Source organism: Aythya ferina (assembly GCF_964211825.1).
Source record: "Aythya ferina genome assembly, chromosome: W".
Lineage (NCBI taxonomy): Eukaryota > Metazoa > Chordata > Aves > Anseriformes > Anatidae > Aythya > Aythya ferina.
The window spans coordinates 4,003,911-4,021,577 of record NC_140313.1 but is presented as its reverse complement, the minus strand read 5'-3'; the positions used below and the strand labels follow the sequence as shown (position 1 = coordinate 4,021,577).

At 43.7% G+C, this 17,667-nt stretch overlaps 1 protein-coding gene across 2 annotated transcripts in view; it reads right to left on the bottom strand.

Moving 5' to 3' along the window:
- LOC311426262 (ubiquitin-associated protein 2-like) overlaps positions 1-11,624 on the bottom strand; it is a 120,115-nt gene extending 108,491 nt beyond the window's left edge. The window contains exon 1 of one of the 2 annotated variants that reach the window (XM_084502494.1): positions 11,408-11,624. In XM_084502494.1, the coding sequence (XP_084358620.1) occupies positions 11,408-11,411 (4 nt within the window). In that variant the 5' untranslated portion in view covers positions 11,412-11,624. The remainder of the gene's footprint in view (positions 1-11,407) is intronic. The other variant, XM_084502495.1, reaches the window with a different exon arrangement.
- Positions 11,625-17,667: the final 6,043 nt, after the last annotated feature.

Sequence of the window (17,667 nt, the reverse complement as noted above, 5' to 3'; positions counted from 1 at the left end):
AAGCTCAAGCCACAACTCTGTTCAGCCAGGCCGGTCTTCTTCCACACTTGTTTGTCTTTGATCCTTATTTCATCCCCATCCCCCTTCTTACCTAGTTTAAAGCCTTATATATCACAATCTTATACCGTATACAGTCTTTGGATCATCAGTGGGAAAACAGATATGTATCACCTTTCCTGAGGAGCAGTCCTTGATGCCCAGCCTCCTGGATGCTTGTTATCATTCACTTGTTATGAAGAAGGACCTTATAAATCTTTGGAGGTGCTTTTATCAAACAGGAAAGGAAGGTATTATCAACCAACATCAGGACAGTTTGCCTACCGCAGCATACATCTATCTAGAAGTCATCTGGTCATCTTAATATTTCCCTTTCACAGGCCAAACATGTAATATCCACCCCTCCTCTACCAACAGCCCTACCTTGGAAAGGCTCGCTTCCTCCACCAGCTCATTAACTCAATGCAGGTCCTGCATGGGGAAGAAGCAGCAAGCCAGACATTTGTCTTGCAAGACAGGGCCGGCTGCCTTGGAAGATCTTCACATGGCTCCTTCCACCAAAGGCAGCTTACTGCAGACTAATAATTTGTACAGCTTTCTCTGAAATGAGCTCAGTGGTCAGCTAAAAGCCTGGGTGAACTCAGGACACACGCACAGAGGTGAGGAGATAGCTGTAGAGTATGAACCAAACAAGTTATGGAGGTTCTCTTCAAAGACTACATGGAAAGGACATATGATCTCAGGTCACGCTCTGGTTAAGCTATCAATACCAGAAGGAAAAAAATATCTAAGCAGCCAAAGTACTTCAAATAAGACTGGTGTCGACCACTAAAGCTGCACCGTGGTGTGTATTCTTCTATTAACCGCAATTGACTTGTCTCAAAACCCCTGTTCCCCACACCTCTAGTAACAGTGTCAGGAAGATACGTAAACCACAGTTAAACTGTTCTGAAAGTATGTACAACACTAGACATGTGCACGCATCAAGGACATGTCAGGCTTGCATCTGTCAGTCCCACCAACTGGAAGGCACAGGAGTTACACTGAAAGCTTGGTTTTATCTCCTACCTATCAATCACTACCATTACCACCAGGTTAGCTATACCCACAAGATGAGTCATCCATGCAACAGCAAAAACAAAACGTCAGCTATTAAATCACACAACAAAAAAACAACTTACTAGGAAAGTTAATCATAGTTTAAACTGGTACCAGAACTAAAGATGCTGAACTGTCGGGGTGCAGCTTTGGCTACTGAACTAAAAAAGGTGTATTGCAGCGATTTGCTCTGGTATAACCACCCATATCTACACAGCCCCCCCAGATTAACCCCATTTTACACATTCAAACAGCCCCGTAAGATTCAGGCTGAAAGCCAGGTGCTCCAAGCAGCAGAAATCAACAGCTAACATGAGCTGGGAGACAGGCCACCATGCAGACCCCATCATTTGCTCTGAACAGGGTCCCATCACCACGGTGGCACACAGAAAGCGGCACTGGGTGCAGGGCATGGTAAAATCACAACCTCACTCCCTTCTCCCCCAGCTCCCTCCCACATCACTGCACTTCTCCTGGAACAGCTTCCAAAGGAATTCTCTGAATAGAAACAGATACAAGCAGCAGGGCTAAAAATAGCCAAGTAGGAGCTGAGACATTTATGACATCCTCAAACTGGTGGAAATGCACTCAACTGCCTCAAAGAATGGCACCAAGTTGTTTCACACTATGACAGACACTGAGGAACAAAGTAGGGAGTGCCACCACGAAGCGAACTGGAAGGGGAGGGGGCAATTCTGACTTGCAACACCATCATCAGATCACATTACAGCACTACAAAAAGCAATGGTTAGATTACAAGCCACAAATGAAATAAAAGCAAATGCATGAAGTAACCCGTAAGGCTGCTCCTCTGAAAAGGCGTTAAAACCTCCTAATATCAGATTTTGGAGCCTACTTTCAGAGTTTTGTTGGCAACACTGAAGAGCTCAGATACCATTCCTATGCTTCTACCAAGCCCTGCTTCTTGAACTAGATCCTCAGGGAAAAAACTGCAAGACTGATAACTTGTGGACACCCGCATTGACAAAAACAATGTAAACCAGAAGTCTCACTGACATAAAAATCCTTTAAATATAGCAGGATATTCCTGAATATCTTCCTGTAACTTCCCCAAGATCATATTTCACAGGGTTCATCTTAAGCAAGATAAGAATCCACCAAAATAAAAACTTTTGACTGACATATACCATACGTCACTCAATAAAAAATAAAGTAACAGTAAAAAGTTTTACCATCTGGAATAAAAAATTCTAGAAAGAAGAAACAATAGTTTTAAGACAGCATTGAAAGTTCCCTTCCTTAACCATCTTAAGTTTTTACTGTGCATAAAAACTTGATGAAAACTCATGGCTGTTTGATCCAACTGGAAAAAAAAACACCACCTTTGGGAGTCTTTTAGCTGTCTTTCAGCCCCACACTCACTGTTCCAGTCTCCCACTATTTTTATTTATTTTACCTGGCTTGGCTGCCACTCACTTTCTGCCAGCAGCAGGAGGCTCTCACTCCCCTCACCAAACCTCCCAGAGCCGCACCAGTTTATAATACAGGTGAATCTGCACAGAATCTCTTATGATTTTGAAAAACATGTTTTTCTTCCTTCTAGAACATCCTTCCTATCAATGGACCATTAAGAAATCTGTTTTTGCATTAATTTATTCACTTGTTTTCATAAAGCTTACTTTTTATTTCAAATGTGTCTTCTCGTATTTCGCAGGGTCATTTATCACTGTGCTGTACTAAACAGCCCCTGGTTCTGCAGAGGTATGCCAACTTCTCACTGTACAACACATTAGAAACCCCCAAAATGTGTTTTCTGGAATATCCTCAGAAAGCATTAGCTACCTGTCTATTTTACCAACCATCCAAGAGACCAAGCACTGCGCTGCAAGATCAAGTCACTTTTGACAGAAGTGGGCTCTTCACATCTCAGTTTCTGAACCAGCTAGCTTATTTATATTAATTGCAGCACCTCACCCTTAGTGCACGTGTGAGCCCTGAGATTGCATCTGGAATACACACACTGTTAATTGCAGCATACAACTCTAACAGCAGCATTAAAATATTACAACTATCAGCTTTAGCTATTACACTGTACTTATAAAAACACTACTGAACAAATGCTTTGGCAGTGACAGCCTTAAAGGCTTAAACCATTTCAGCAGATGTGTTGTAAACACCAATTTCACCCTAACAAAACAAAAAGCTGTATGGATGTGAGTGGCAAGCAAGGGATGAGCAAGGGATAAGATAAAACATTACAAGTTTTAGAAGTTGCATTACAAGCTTAAGTAACAGTTGTTTAATCACAATAATAATTTTCAGCCATTTACAGAATGTTACGTAGAAATCCTAGCACAACAGGGGACTGTTACTTTCTGTAAAAGCCATGATGACACTGTAAATAAATTAAGAAAGCAGCAGTAGGCAAGTTTAAAATGCAGAACATTTTAAAGATGGTCTCAATTTAACACGAGGGCCGTTTTCATATTCAATGAGCACGCTGCGCAAAACATGGGTTTTTGAAAACTAGTGAGGAGAAGCTGACACACGGGTACAAGGTGAATATAAGTCATAATCAAGAGCAAAAAAACACAGCAACTCACCATTTCACATTCCTCCTCTGATAACAGCAAGAACCCTGAAAAGCCCACTCATCTAAGAGGGCAGCATTCACCCAAAGTTGCTATCAGCAGCAAGTGAACCGCTAAAAAGCTGCTCACCATCACCACTTGGGCACCTGCAGGGGTTTGGGGGTGTTCACAAGGATGGGGGCCTCTGACATGCAGGTATTGCCATTTTGGTCCCTTCGCTTTCCCTCGTCTAAAACCTGGACAACAATACTTGCCAACCCTTCTGCTGTGCTCTAAAACTACAGGGAAGAAGGTATTAGCATACACAGAGTTCTGATGTGCCCAAAAAAGAATCTTGAGTTTTTCAGATTGGTTGTCATAGAAGTTCCTGTGAGATCACAGCTACATCACAGGAAATTTCTCCCCAGGATCGAATACAAGAATGGTTGAATGCGATGAAGCCACTCTCAATACGTTGCATTTAACCGTCACTTAATACAGCACCTGAAAACAGCAATTTTAAGGAGAAATAAGTTTTACTTCCACTTATTCATGCAAGCCATTTGAAGAGTTATGAACACATCCAACAGAAACATTATGCCCTTTCCAGATTTTTTTTTTCAGAAAAAGAAGAGAAGGAAAAAGCATGTTTAAATAGATTATCTTGTTCCCGAAGCCAGAGACATAAAATGATTCAAGTTCCCTTAAGTTGTTCAATATTCTACACATGATGAATAAAAGCCAGAAAATTCCCAGAACGTGAAGCTTCAAGAGTAAGGCCTTCCACATGAGTTAGGCATTAACATATATTCAAATGTGCAAGAACTTTTGACAACAAAACCCTTTGTCCAGTTGAATTGTCACAATCCCCATCAAATTAAAAATGTAAAACATAGCCCAAAGAATGCAACTGAATTGGGTCAGAAGAAAAACTAGGATTAAGCCTGAGGAGTCAAAAATCAACCTTACACACTTGTGGATCCATAACAGTCTGTAATTTTAGTTTATAGGCAACTAAAAATAATCCAATGTTTATCTGGGTCTCACTTGTCAGTGGAGATTTCAACATAGTGAAATACAAGTTGTTGTTTAAAAGCTAAAGTATACTGGTGTCAATCTAAAGTTCTTTCACTGTAAAGAAGTATTTCTTTGGCCAAACTTCCCAAATCTTCAGTCAAACATCCAATTGCTGCATAAGATTTGAAAGCCTAAGTTCAAAAAAAGTGTAATCCTCATTACCAGAAACCACCTTTTGTCATCACAAAAATAGGCATTTTAAAGGCACAATTTAATATTTGTTCTATTTTTTTTTTATTATTATTATTACCTTTGGTTTCAGTTACAGCACAGTACGATAGCGTTTTAGTTAGCTTTCAGATTCTTGGAGCCAAAATGTTTTGGATTTAAATACAGTTAGAAAATATTCCTGGCATCATGGAAATTTTTATTTTATTTTTTTACACCTGTACTAAGCATACTAGTCTTCATTTTATACAGCCTTAGAAAAAAAATAAATCAATGTCTTCCTTCCACTTTTTTTTTTTTTTTTTTTAATTTTGGTCATTTCAAAAATAATACAACATCTGAAACAAAGGAGTAGATGCTAAATACAGCAGGTCAATATTTTCACAGATACATCCCAGAAGCTGAACTACTTGGAAATTCAATTTAAAATAGGCCCTGGAATAGTTAAGCATGCCACTTCCCAACTGGTCTTTGAGATTTCAAGACAGTAGAGCTTCCCTCTTCTCTAGTCATAAAATCCCATACTGGTATAAATATATCCCAACGCACCTTTGGAAAAAACAGCTTAGTGTAAAGCTCTATTTTCTGTCTTTCATGCATTGCCTTCAGCTGGATGTTTTTAGACCTCAACTAGAATAAAGCAGATAGCATTTAGATATGCATTTTGGCAAAGCTTTGCAGTTTGAGCTCTGCTTATGTGAGGTCACTTCGCCTGGCAGAGAAGTTCCAAAGTACAAAGTTGAGATTCTTCAGGAAACGTAAGAGGTGGTTAAGGTCTCAGCATAGTAAACAGAAGGACTATGTGAGTCAGTCTCTAAACAGAGATGGCTTTCCCCACTACGAGAATGCCAGGAGAAAGAGCTTATCCTTTCCCTTTCAACATTTCTCCCTCAAAAGAAAACAAATATTATCTTATATATATATATAAAATGTATTTCACAGTATGTCTGTTCATATACAAACTTCTAGGAAAAAGGCGACTCAGTGCTGCACTACACAGACAAAAGCAGAACAAAAATGCACTTACAGGAGTACCAGGAGAAATAAGGTGCAAACCAAGCCCTTAACTTTCCAGCTGGCATTACTGCAGTCCAGCTGCTACACACTGAGCAACACCAGTTCATTGCTCTCTTACAATTACCTGAAAGGAAGGTGTGGGGAGCTGGGGATCAGCCTCTTCCCACAGCTAACCAGGGATAGGACTAGAGGGAATGGCCTCAAGTAGCACCAGGGGAGGTTCAGGTTGGAAATGAGGAGACATTTCTTCTCAGAAAGAGCAGTCAGGCATTGGGACAGGTTGCCCAGGGAGGTGGTGGCATCACTGCCCCTGGGGGCGTTTAAGGAAAGGTTGGACATGGTGCTTAGTGACAGGGTTTAGTGGGGGATATTGGGGGTAGGGAGGTGGTTGGAGCAGATGATCACAGAATTGTAGGGGTTGGAAGGGACCTCGAAAGATCATCGAGTTCAACCCCCCTGCCAAAGCAGGTTCCTCAGAGCAGGCTGCCCAGGTAGGCATCCAGATGGGCCTTAAATATCTCCAGAGAAGGAGACTCCACAACCTCCCTAGGCAGCCTGTTCCAGTGCTCTGTCACCCTCACTGTGAAGGTCTTTCGCATGTTGGTGCGGAACTTCCTGTGCTCTATCTTGTGGCCATTACTCCTTGTCCTCTCCCCACAAACCACTGAGAAGAGGTTGGCCAAATCCCTCTGATCCTGGAGGCCTTTTCCAACCTTACTGAGTCTCTGATTCAGAGACACAGTTGCAGGACCAAGTATTTCGCTGGGCCGACGTAAGAAGGGGTACAGAGAAGAGGTTCCCCTTCCTCCTCCCTGGGTGTACCAGCAGGGTTCCCTATTCCTGTATTATTTCATTACTAACTTTCAGGGCAACTCAAAGCAGGAATTTTGTTTTCAAAGCAAATCAAAGGAGAAACCCATCCTATCAGCGCTCAAACCAAACTCTTCCCCCTTCCCAAACCTGTTGCGTAACCACCCCAAGCCACATCCTCCTCCTGTTCACCCACACTCCACAGGCCACTTTTTGCCTCTCTCCCCCAACACATTGCCTTAAGACCTGTTTAGTCAGAAGGAAAACACCATCAAAAGAGCATGCCAGCGACAGACCCCAACTTCTCTCTTATACAGTGCAGCAACTGGAAGGGGCGGAAGAGCCGCATGTCAGCATCTATTGATAAAGGGACCTATGACCATAAAACCAGTTCCCTACCACCCACCTCTCCCTCAGGTCCTGATGAGAGAACCAATGACAGCTCCAGCTGCCACGCTCTCCCATTTGTTCTCTCCTGCAGCCAGTTCCCATCCCAAACAGCCACTTAGCCTCTGCTAGGTGAAAAAGCTTTTCGTTACCACAGCCTGACTCAATGTTCAAAACCTGCTTGTTCTGGCCTGCAACGTAAGATGCATCACGCAGTGTGTTTTTATGCTCAAATTTTGCTTAGATATTAAAATCAGCTGAAAAGGGAGAGTTCTGGGGTTCCTTGCCCTATGTTTGATCGTATTTTCCAATAAGCAGGTCATTTCACAACTACAGAAACTTAGAATGCCTTCTATTGACAATTTTAATGGATTTGTTTACTGAGATGAAATATACAAGTTAAATTTTCTCTTCCCTCACTCCCATGACTCAAGCATTCAAAGCACTCCCCAGTAATGAACAGAATCAGCAAGGGAGATGAGTCATAATTATTTGAGGTAAATATCCTAGCAAAAAAATAAATTTTACCGAGGTTTCGTTTCAGAAGACTGCACAAAAAGGGCTGTCCCAGCTTCTCTCAGATTCAAGATCCCCAACTATGAAATACTTTTAGCCATCTAACTTTATTTTAACCTTTGTCTACAGCTGGGGGGGGGTCCTGGGGTTTGATGGAAGACGGCTGGATTTGCAAGAACTGGAAGAATAGGTAGATCTAGTTCACTCGTATTTTACCAGGACTTGTCTAATTCCAGAAAGTTTCAGCTTTACACTCATTAAAAAGCAATTCCAAAAACCACGTTGACGCACAGAGCTTCATAAAATGGACTGCTCGGTATACAGAAGTACAAAAAGACCTTTTGTGAAAGGTTAGGGTGAGTTAAGTGCACATTAAACCCTCGTTTACAATCCGTGCAATTCCTAGACAGAACATACGTGGGACTTTGGCAATATTATCACTCCCAGATGATCAAATGTTTGACCCATTTCCCTCACAGAACTGATGAATTACAGCCCTCAGTTCAGCTAGCACCAAGACACCCAATTACCCCTTATTTACAAGCAAAGAAATCACTCTGATTTAAAATACCTTATTGCATTTTCACAGCATTTCCCTACGCACATCTCCAGCGCCCACTCAACTTTCAACCTGCAAGCAGTCACGGATGACTGTTACCTCCGCCCCTCCTAAACTCCATCCCTAATCCACCGCCTTCTCAAAGGCGCGCAGGAACAGATGGCCTTGGGTTTGCCCAAAGGACTATGGATTTGTCAAGCAGTTGAACCCAGAGAAGGCAAAGCTCAAGGGGGATCTCATCACTGTGTACACAAACCTGAAGGGATGGTGGAAAGACAGAGCTAGGCTCTTTTCGGTGCCCAGTGCCAGAACAAGAGGGAATGGGCACAAGCTGGAACACAGGAGACTGTCTGCACAAAATGAAATGGGTTTTCACTGCACAGGTGCTGGAGCACGTGACCCCAAGAGGTTGTGGAGCCTCCCTGCTTGGAGACCTTCAAAAGCCACCTGGACGTGGTCCTACCAGCCTGTTGTAGGTGACCTGCTTCAGCAGGGGGTTGGACCAGGTCATCTCCAGACACTCACTGCCAACCTCAGCCAGTCTGTGGCTGGGTGAAGAAAAAAAGGAAGCAAATCTTAAAACTAGAAAGCTGTATTAGAAACACCCCACAAGCAGCTTCATTTGGGACAACTCTTAAGCTCCAGCAACTCTGCTCAGACAGTCATAAAGAAAAGTGAAAGCTTAATCATTCCTGCAATTAAACCAGGCAGTGAGAGAGTCATTAGGACTTCAATCCAGCAACACATCAAGAGATGAAACGGTAGTCAATGAAGACTGGAGTATACGTATACAGTTGCAAGCAATTTCGTGTTTGCAATCATAGCAGAGACCTATTCAATAAAGATAACATCTTTTCCTAAGATGCAAAGAGAAGTTCCTGGATATGGCTGTTATCTGAACATCAAGAAGCAGCAAAGAAACCCAACAGGTTGAGGATGTGTATCAGGAGCCAGAAACTTTTCTCAAACACTTGAAACAACTTTTGCATGTTAGTTAACTTGCCTCCACCAAGCTCATAACACTGGATTTTGATTTTAACACTGAATTTCAGACAGCTACCCCTTGGCACCTCACCACATTCAAAACACTCAAATCCATTCAGTGGCTATCGAAATGAAGCAAAATACAAGGTCGGGAAGCACAGTGCTGCTCCTCCTCATCACATTCAGGCACCCAAGGTTAACAACGATAAGCCAGGTCATTCATATTCATCTTAAAATGGATCACAAGTCAGTGCTCTGAAGAATGTGGGACTGAAAGCTAGAATTAAAGCCCAGCAGAAGACATCTGACCCTTGGGGTACCCCCCCCCTCAAAAGGATGGAGCACAATTTCTCAAATGCAGCGCTGTACATACAGCCCAATAGCAGAGCAGGGTTTAGCACCGGGATGCCTCACACATCCACATTGCTAAAACAGCATCTAAGACAATAAGCACTTCTAAAAAGTGAGGATGAAAACACAGATTTTCAAAGAAAAAATAAATCGGTGGTTGCCTCCAAGAACAGGGCAACAGGCACTGTGTGATAATACAAAATATCAGTCCCATGTTTACCATAAAACAGCCATGATTCAGTTAACATTTAAAACCAGAGAGGAAACAAAAGATTTAAGAACTATATGCTCTATTCTACATTATTTTATCCACCACTCTCAAAACACCTGTCATTAAATAGTTTTCTCAAAAGGAATCTCAATGTGGTCTCTAAAGCAGCTTCCACAAAGACAACTGGACAAAAGAGAATTATTGCAAAGGAATTGAGAGTTACAAGAGTTACAAACAACTCTGCCCAAAGGAGCTGTGCAAAGTTGGTCACATAACCTATATCTTGCCAGCTCTACAACCTGGAGAGAACACCAACAAAACAACGTGCTCAGCAAGAGTTAAGATGCAGTAAAAGCAAGCCATGAGATCTCAGGCAGAGTGTATCAGCTTTAGTCTGCCTGTCTTCAGCCACTGTTCACTCCTCACAGTATTGAGAAGTCATGGGGGGAAAAAGGGCTGAAGGTAACACACTTGTGAAACAGATTGCAAGAGCCCCCAGATGGACTGGGAGCTCTGACAGTTGGTTGGCCAAAATTAAAGAGTGTCCTTTCACATTAGAGCAAAGCAGAGAAACCTTTTGTACAATTTTTTGGAATATGTGAACCTTAAGTAATTGCAGAGGAGCTTCTTTACAACCTTTCATCCCAACTCACACTTTAAAGAGCATAAGTTGTTTAGGGAAGCTGTATGAAAAACAATACAAGCCCAAACTGGGTCCCTGAAAAGCAAAGAGGACGCAATGGGCTACCAGTGAGCAGACTGCAACAGAAAAATAAATAAAAGCTCCAGCAGAAGGACAACACTGAAGTAGGTATTACTTGTATTTCCTCTAGCACCTTCTATTCACTAGTTTTGAAGCATACAAATATAACACCAAGTTTCTTTCAATCTATTATCTAATGAAGGGGACAAGTCACTGGGCTTCTCTTTTACCAAGGTCATATAAGGCTGCTGCAAGTCTGAAAGCAGGACACATTTTTTCAGAGTCCTGCTCCTGTGCTTTTATCAAACAAGAGGCAAAGATAAAAAGATTAATAAAATATAGATATTTATTTTCTTACTCTTTGACAAATAACCTATTCCAAGTATGGTATTAAACAGTACCAAAACTATAAGTAAACATTACTAGTAATGCTAATTATCAGAATATTAACATTCTATGATACACGCATTTCTGAAGCACTATTAAACAGCTTATTATTCTGCTATGATCACTATCACTAGAGGGACATCAGCAACAAAAATAGAACAGAGCAAAAATGTGATGATTACTTCATTTAGGACCATAAGTCCATGGAAGAAATAGAGAACATCAGAAATTGCTTCCACAATTGCAAAAAAGACAGCTAATAATAATAATAATAAAAAAAATATAAACCCAATAAATAGTAGATTCTAGTAACTGGCAAGACTTCGTTGATAGGATTTTTCTTAGCTTCCCCTACACTGTAGCAGCAAATTTAACTCCTATCTGGAATGGTCAAATCCTTTTGTAATTCATGGCACCAGGAGCTTTTTTGAAGCCTAGCCAAAACAATGCAAGTGAACCTGCCTAGATGTCTGAATTTCCCTGCATTTGATTTTATTACTATAAACAAATTTGTAATCAATACACTGATAGAAGTGCAGCTAGAACAAAGAAGAACAGAGATTGCCCAATTCCCACTCCTCCCTCCCTCCTTGAAGTTACCAAATGCTCACCCATTTTCCAGACTACACATCAAAATCAGTTTACACCAGTTAATCCAGTTTCTTCGTGTAACCCTCCAGGAGTCCCAAAACATCATTAATGCTACAAACTGATTTAGTTTAGCTTGCTTCAAAGTTACCTAGGATAAGATTAAAAATAAATTCTTTCAACAAGTTAGGTCAAACCACCAGAGATCAGGCTGAGGTATAAACACTGAATCAGTCAGGTAAGAATTCAAACCCATACTCCTCTGGAGAACATGATACAACTGAGAGAATTGCTGAAAGGGCCTGGTAAATACAAGAAAAAAAAAAAAAAAAACTGAGCTGCTGCCCTTTGCCGTACAGGGCTCCATTTCATTGGAAAGTGCAGTTCCGCCAGGCCTGGCACATCCTCCCCCTCCCCTCTCTCACACTCAGCTCCAATTTTTTTTTTTTTTTTTTTTTTGGGGGGGGGGGGGGGGGGGGGGGAGTGGACAAAACAAACAAACAAAAAAAACCACACTGCTCTCACACCAGGACAGCCCCTCCATTTCGCCAGCCACCACAGAGGGGATCACCTTGATCTGCTGTTTTGTTCTGAGCAAACATCACTTAAATTGAGAGATCAAACATCACTCGAATTGAGAGATGACTGGGGCCTGAGTGCTGCTGGAGAATGGAAAAGCAGGCTGGTCTCGCGACCTTCCTCAGGCAGAGCCCAGCACAAAGCCCTCAGTTTGTTTCACAAGGCTCTGCACGCTCCTCCCAACACCACCAAGAGCCCTGTGCCTCCACACACGCCTGTAAGAGATCGACCTCACACCTAGCTCCCCCTGAACGAGCCTCATGTGCATTAGAACTGCACCACGGGCATAGCAGCACTTATTTTTTAGTATTTATTGCAGATTTTGGAGTTGAGCTCCTCACCATCACACACAGCAGGCCTGATCTCCACCCAGCCTCTTCTAGAAGGACTCACTTTCCTGCTGTAAATTTTTTTTCTTTTTTAATATAACATAAGCAAGACTGACGGCAAAGCCCTGCCTTGCCGCCCCCCCTCCTCACATAGGGACTGGGTGAAAAGCCAGAGGAGACCCCCAGCGAGCAGAACTCCTTCCCCAGGTAACCCCCCGGTGATCGGGGACACCTCGTCGTGCCACCACCGTCCCCCTGAGCACCAAGTGGGCACCCAGCAAGAGAAACAAGGAAGGCGACACCGAGGCGAGGCCAGGCACAGGCCGCCAGAACGGGTGCGGAGAAGGCCCGGATGGCCCACGGGGACCATGAGGCACAAAAGGAAGGGGGGCAGGCAGCGGCGCGGCGCCGCCCCCGCATTGCCCCGGTCGGGCCCGAAGAGCCGAGAGCCTCCGGGCCAAGCCCGAGCGCTGCCGAACCGCCCAACGGTTACAGTGGAGGAAAAAATGGGGGGGGGGGGGGGGGGGGTTGTTTGGCGCGCGGGCTCCCCTCCGCCCTCCGCCGGTACCTGCCCAACGTGCTCACAAAGCAGCAGCATCCACGGCCGTCACGTGACTGACCCCTACTCGCCTCCGCGCGCGCCAGGCCGCTACCCCCAACCCCCACGCACTCCCCGCCACGTGACGCCGCGGACGCCCACCCACCACCTTTTTTTTTTTTTTTTTCTTTTTCTCTACCCTCCCCGCGCGCCGCAGCCCTACACCCACCAGCAGCGCGCACCCATCCGCTAACCCTTCCACCTAATTTCCCCACCTTTCCCCCCCCCCACGTGAGCAGGACGAGGGAAGTCGGCCGCTTCCCCCTCACGTGACCGGGACACCGCCTCCCCGCACGGCGGAAGAGGAGGGGTGACCACGCCTACACGGAGGGAAGGGGCGCTGGGGAGGGGCTTGGCCCCGCCCCATTCCGGTTTCGAGGGGGCGGGGGAGGGAGTTGGATGCGCGATAACCACAAAGTACGTTATCACCCGTAAGGTCAGTGTAGTTACATGCCTTCAGGAGTCCTACTTGAAACCGTTTCTTATCACTATTGTCACCACCTAAACCCTGTCCCAAAGCACATCGTCCAACCTTTCCTTAAACACCCCCAGGGACGGTGATACCACCACCTCCCTGGGCAATGTGTCCCAATGCCTGACTGCTCTTTCTGAGAAGAAATGTTTCATCATGTTATATATGGAGTGGTAATTCGTATCAAGAAAATGGTTGATGTTAATAAAGAAGGGGGAGATGTGGGAGTGTGGCCATGGGGGTCAGAAAGCCCCATGGCTGATGATAACATCAGACTTAACGATGAGGCCATCAGGAATGTAAAAGAGTTTAGAGGGAACAAAGAAGGGTGATTCAGGAGACTCCATGCAGTCTCAGGGTTGCTTGTTCTCCAGCTATTACGGCATGGAAGTTTCTGGGGGTTTGCTGTTGTTGTTACATTCAAAGTTGTTTGAACAATGAAAAGTTGTTTTGAAAAGAACTGCTGTGGAGAGAAAGGTATAAGAGGGGAGCCTGCCCTCAAGATAAAAAAGGCAACACGATGAAGTTATGTCATCAATAAAGAAGCAACAAGAAGGAATGAAAAGGAACAGGCTAGCAGAACGGAGACCAGGATGGGAACAGGCACGTTGATCACCTCATGAAGATAGGTTTGGACAGACTCAGCAAACTGCTCAAAGAAGCTCGTACAGAAAGTCGTTGGAAACGGGCACACCGGAGCTGGGAAGAAGCTCAAGCTGAGAGAAGCGGACCTGCGCACACAACTGCCCCTCGCTGGTAAGCAGTTGTGCATTATGGGGAATCAAACGTCCTTAGAAACAAAGACTGTCCTGGTAACCTTACAGCTTATTCTCCTTATTAACAATCAGACAGTTTATGATCCTGAAATATGGGACCAAATTGAGGTCAAGGTGTGGGACTCTGCAACTAAAAATTACAAGGTTGCAGTGGGATTGGTCGGCACTGGGCGAGCAATCTCTGAGGCCTTGAAGAGCCGTGTGGGACCACAGTCAGAAACATGTGGTTTGCCAGACAGTGAGGGAGCTGCGGGCTCCTTTACTGATCCAGCTGCTACGCCATCAGCCCCTCCACTGCTACTTCCATCGAAGGCTTTTGCTGTTACGCCCCCAGGTGACCTGGACGTCCCTTTTGACCCAGGCCCTATTGGCCTTGAAAAGGAGATGGATATGCATTTCTTCGATCTGGGAAGAACAGGATACATAAGGCCCGAAGACTGAGTTGCTTGACAACTTAAAGCGAGACATATTGTTCAAAAGGAATGGAAAATTGAGACTTGTTTCTAGTCAAGAAAAAGAATGGAAAATGGAGACAGTTAAGTCATGGAACTTAAAGGATTGTTTGTTACCTTTCCTGATTGTACATATGTATAGGCATACTCGGGTTTAGCATGTAAAAGCAATGTTCTATATATTTAGAATGTTTGATATTCGTGTGTGTGTGTTGGTGGAGCGTAGACTCCCTGCACACCCAGTGCTGTTTACTTGCCTTTTATACCTTTTATAAATATTTATTTTATAAATATTACTAGATTCAGATTGAGTTGAGACTTCATTTATAACAGTCATTTCCAACCTGAACCTCCCCTGGTGCTGACATGCGGAAAGCAAACTCCACAATCAGTAAGACTGTAAAGTAGGTATGTTTATTCAGCGCTGGGCAGCACAGAGGGGTAGACCCACCAAAGTCGTGTGCACCCCAACACAGCACTTGCCTTGTTTATATGTGGTGAAGAGTTACATATGCATGAAGTTTCTTGAGACTGTGGGAATAGAAATGTTGTTTTTGCAGAGTTACGTTGTTTAAAGTTAAGGAATGTGGTATTGAGATATGCTTACAGTGATAAGAAAGCTTAGCAGGCGACCTTGTAAAATGCAGACAACCAGACTCCTTAGAACAATTAGGTGAAACTCAGGGTGTCAAGTCAAGTCAGATAAGTGAAGAAACATTACCACTTTAAACAGTAAAAAAGTCAAAAGAAATTTGAAATTTAGCAGGCCAGCAACTGAAGGCCATGCATTGTTTGTGAAGCATGGGATAAACTGTGAACCTGGATTACCCTCTCAGTGGGGAAACAGGGAAGGGTCCTGTCATCAAAAAGTATATAAACTGTGTTTTGGATCTAGTAGGTGTTATAAGTTAGACCACACAATTTACTGGTCTATTGAAATTATTTTATTAATCAAATAAGCAGACACAAGCAAAACAGCGCTGGGCGGCTGGGGAGTCTCCGCTCCACCACGGCACGCAACTTCCCCTTTCCAGTGTTGCTGTTTCATAGCACTGAAGTTCCGGCTTGTCAAGACTTGTCGAGACCTGTCGAGACCTGTCAACTTGTCGAGACCTGTCCTGAGACTGCGCAGTCTGTTGTTGGGGGTCATTATTCTTCCTCCGGTGATCATGCGTTGTGCTTGTGTTCAGGTGGGGGCAAAACAGGATATCTTGCGGTGGGTGGGTGGTATCTTACAAAATCTTTGTTTTAACAAGGATGTTCACCCAACCCCCCTTCCCCATTTGTCCCCATGTTACAATGCCGTGAGTTGTGAAACATTATCTCCTCAGTAGATTCTTTAAATTCTCAAGGACAATGAACAAACCCCTACTAATTTATCACAATCCCTCCTTTTTCTTTTTCTAACATATTTTGTTCATTGAATTTTTGCAATATCTGCTTGCTGAGCATCAAAGTTTCTGCGTCGTCCTCCTCCTGCTCAAGAGATTCATACTTATCACGCACGAGCATAAGATGAGCAGCTTCTAATCGACTTTTCACAATTGCGATTACTTGATTGAATATACATGGTCCAAAAGTCAGTGTTAATATAAGTAACAACAAGGGGGCCCTGCTATGGTTGATAGCAGGGTAGTAAGCCAAGGTGAGTAATTAAACCAGGATTCATACCAATTCTGACGAGCCTCATTTTCCCTTTTGCGTTTTTCTAATCCTTCCCGCAATTTAGTCATTGTATCTCTTACCACCCCAGTATGATCTTTACCAGATGGTATTCAGCCACTGTGTGATGGGTATAGGTATACTCTTCAGTGTGGTATAGAATCCTTGGTATAATGACCACCTGTACACAAAAATCATGAGATGTGTTAAAAAATTTTAAAGATAGGCAAGGAATGACTCCCAACAATGAACATACCCACCTAGTGTTATTTGCAGGAATTAACCATTTGTGTGTTTGGTACATTTTTTTTTTTTCAGTGGCATGGCGCAGATCATTTTTATCTCTTGGAACTGTGCCGATACATCTACCTTTTCCCGTAACTTGGGTCAAAGTTATCCCGATTTCCTGACCCCAACTGCACTTGGAAGAATTTGAATATGGGGGCTTAACACTTACACATAGCCAGCACCCTTCAGTTATCTCCTCGGGTACAACCCCTTTCTTTTTTCACAATGCTTGGAAGCAGCGTGGGAAAGGATAACTCTGTCGACTTATTAGAAAACACTGTAGTAGGTTGGGCAGTCCCAGGTATATTTACAGTCTGGACAACCAAACCTTCCCCTATTAACTCTTTATTAGGCCCGACTACCTTGGAAGTCTCGGGTTTTTCCTTCTTTATTAGTATGAGTCCTCCCCTATCTGTTCCGTGTTCGTAAAATCTGACATTTTTCCTAGTACCCAGCTAGTATCGTCCGAGTTTGTTATATTTATATATAGAACCTTGCAAATTTCTTTATTTCCATGGAAGGTTCCTGTATACCCTATACCATGCCCTCGCCACCTGTAACGGGGATCCAATTGTCGGTTACAACCTTGCAGCCCATATTCCACTTGTAAGAATTTATCCCGACCAGCCCCGAGTGTCCAGTCTGTAGCAATGGTTTCACACCCTCGGTATGCACAATAATACACGTTCAGGCATTTACAGTATCCCTTTCCCGGGTTAGAACTTGGGCAGAAATAAAATCCCATATATTCCCAGCATCGGGGCCTCGAGATCAGCTGACATAGTGTAGAAGTAAAGCTTGGCCCCCCCCGATGTTATCTGGGTTGCAATAACCTGTTGATCTTCGAATCGACTTAAAGTCCATTTAAAAGGTTGGTGGGGGTGGTGTTGAGTCGCTATGCAGGATGAAATCACTGCGAGAACCCCCAAATACCGATAGGAATGGCTGAGGCCCATTTCTTTCCCCACTTATTCACTCCTCTGCCTCACTCGTCAGTTGGGTTGCAGCCAACTACGAGGTTTTAGTTCTTCTCGGCAGCAGTAGTGATCTTCAGGGGAGAGCCTCTACCTTAACCCACGATACCTATCGAGTTCGTCGCAATGTGAGCTTCAGGTCTTTGTTTCCTG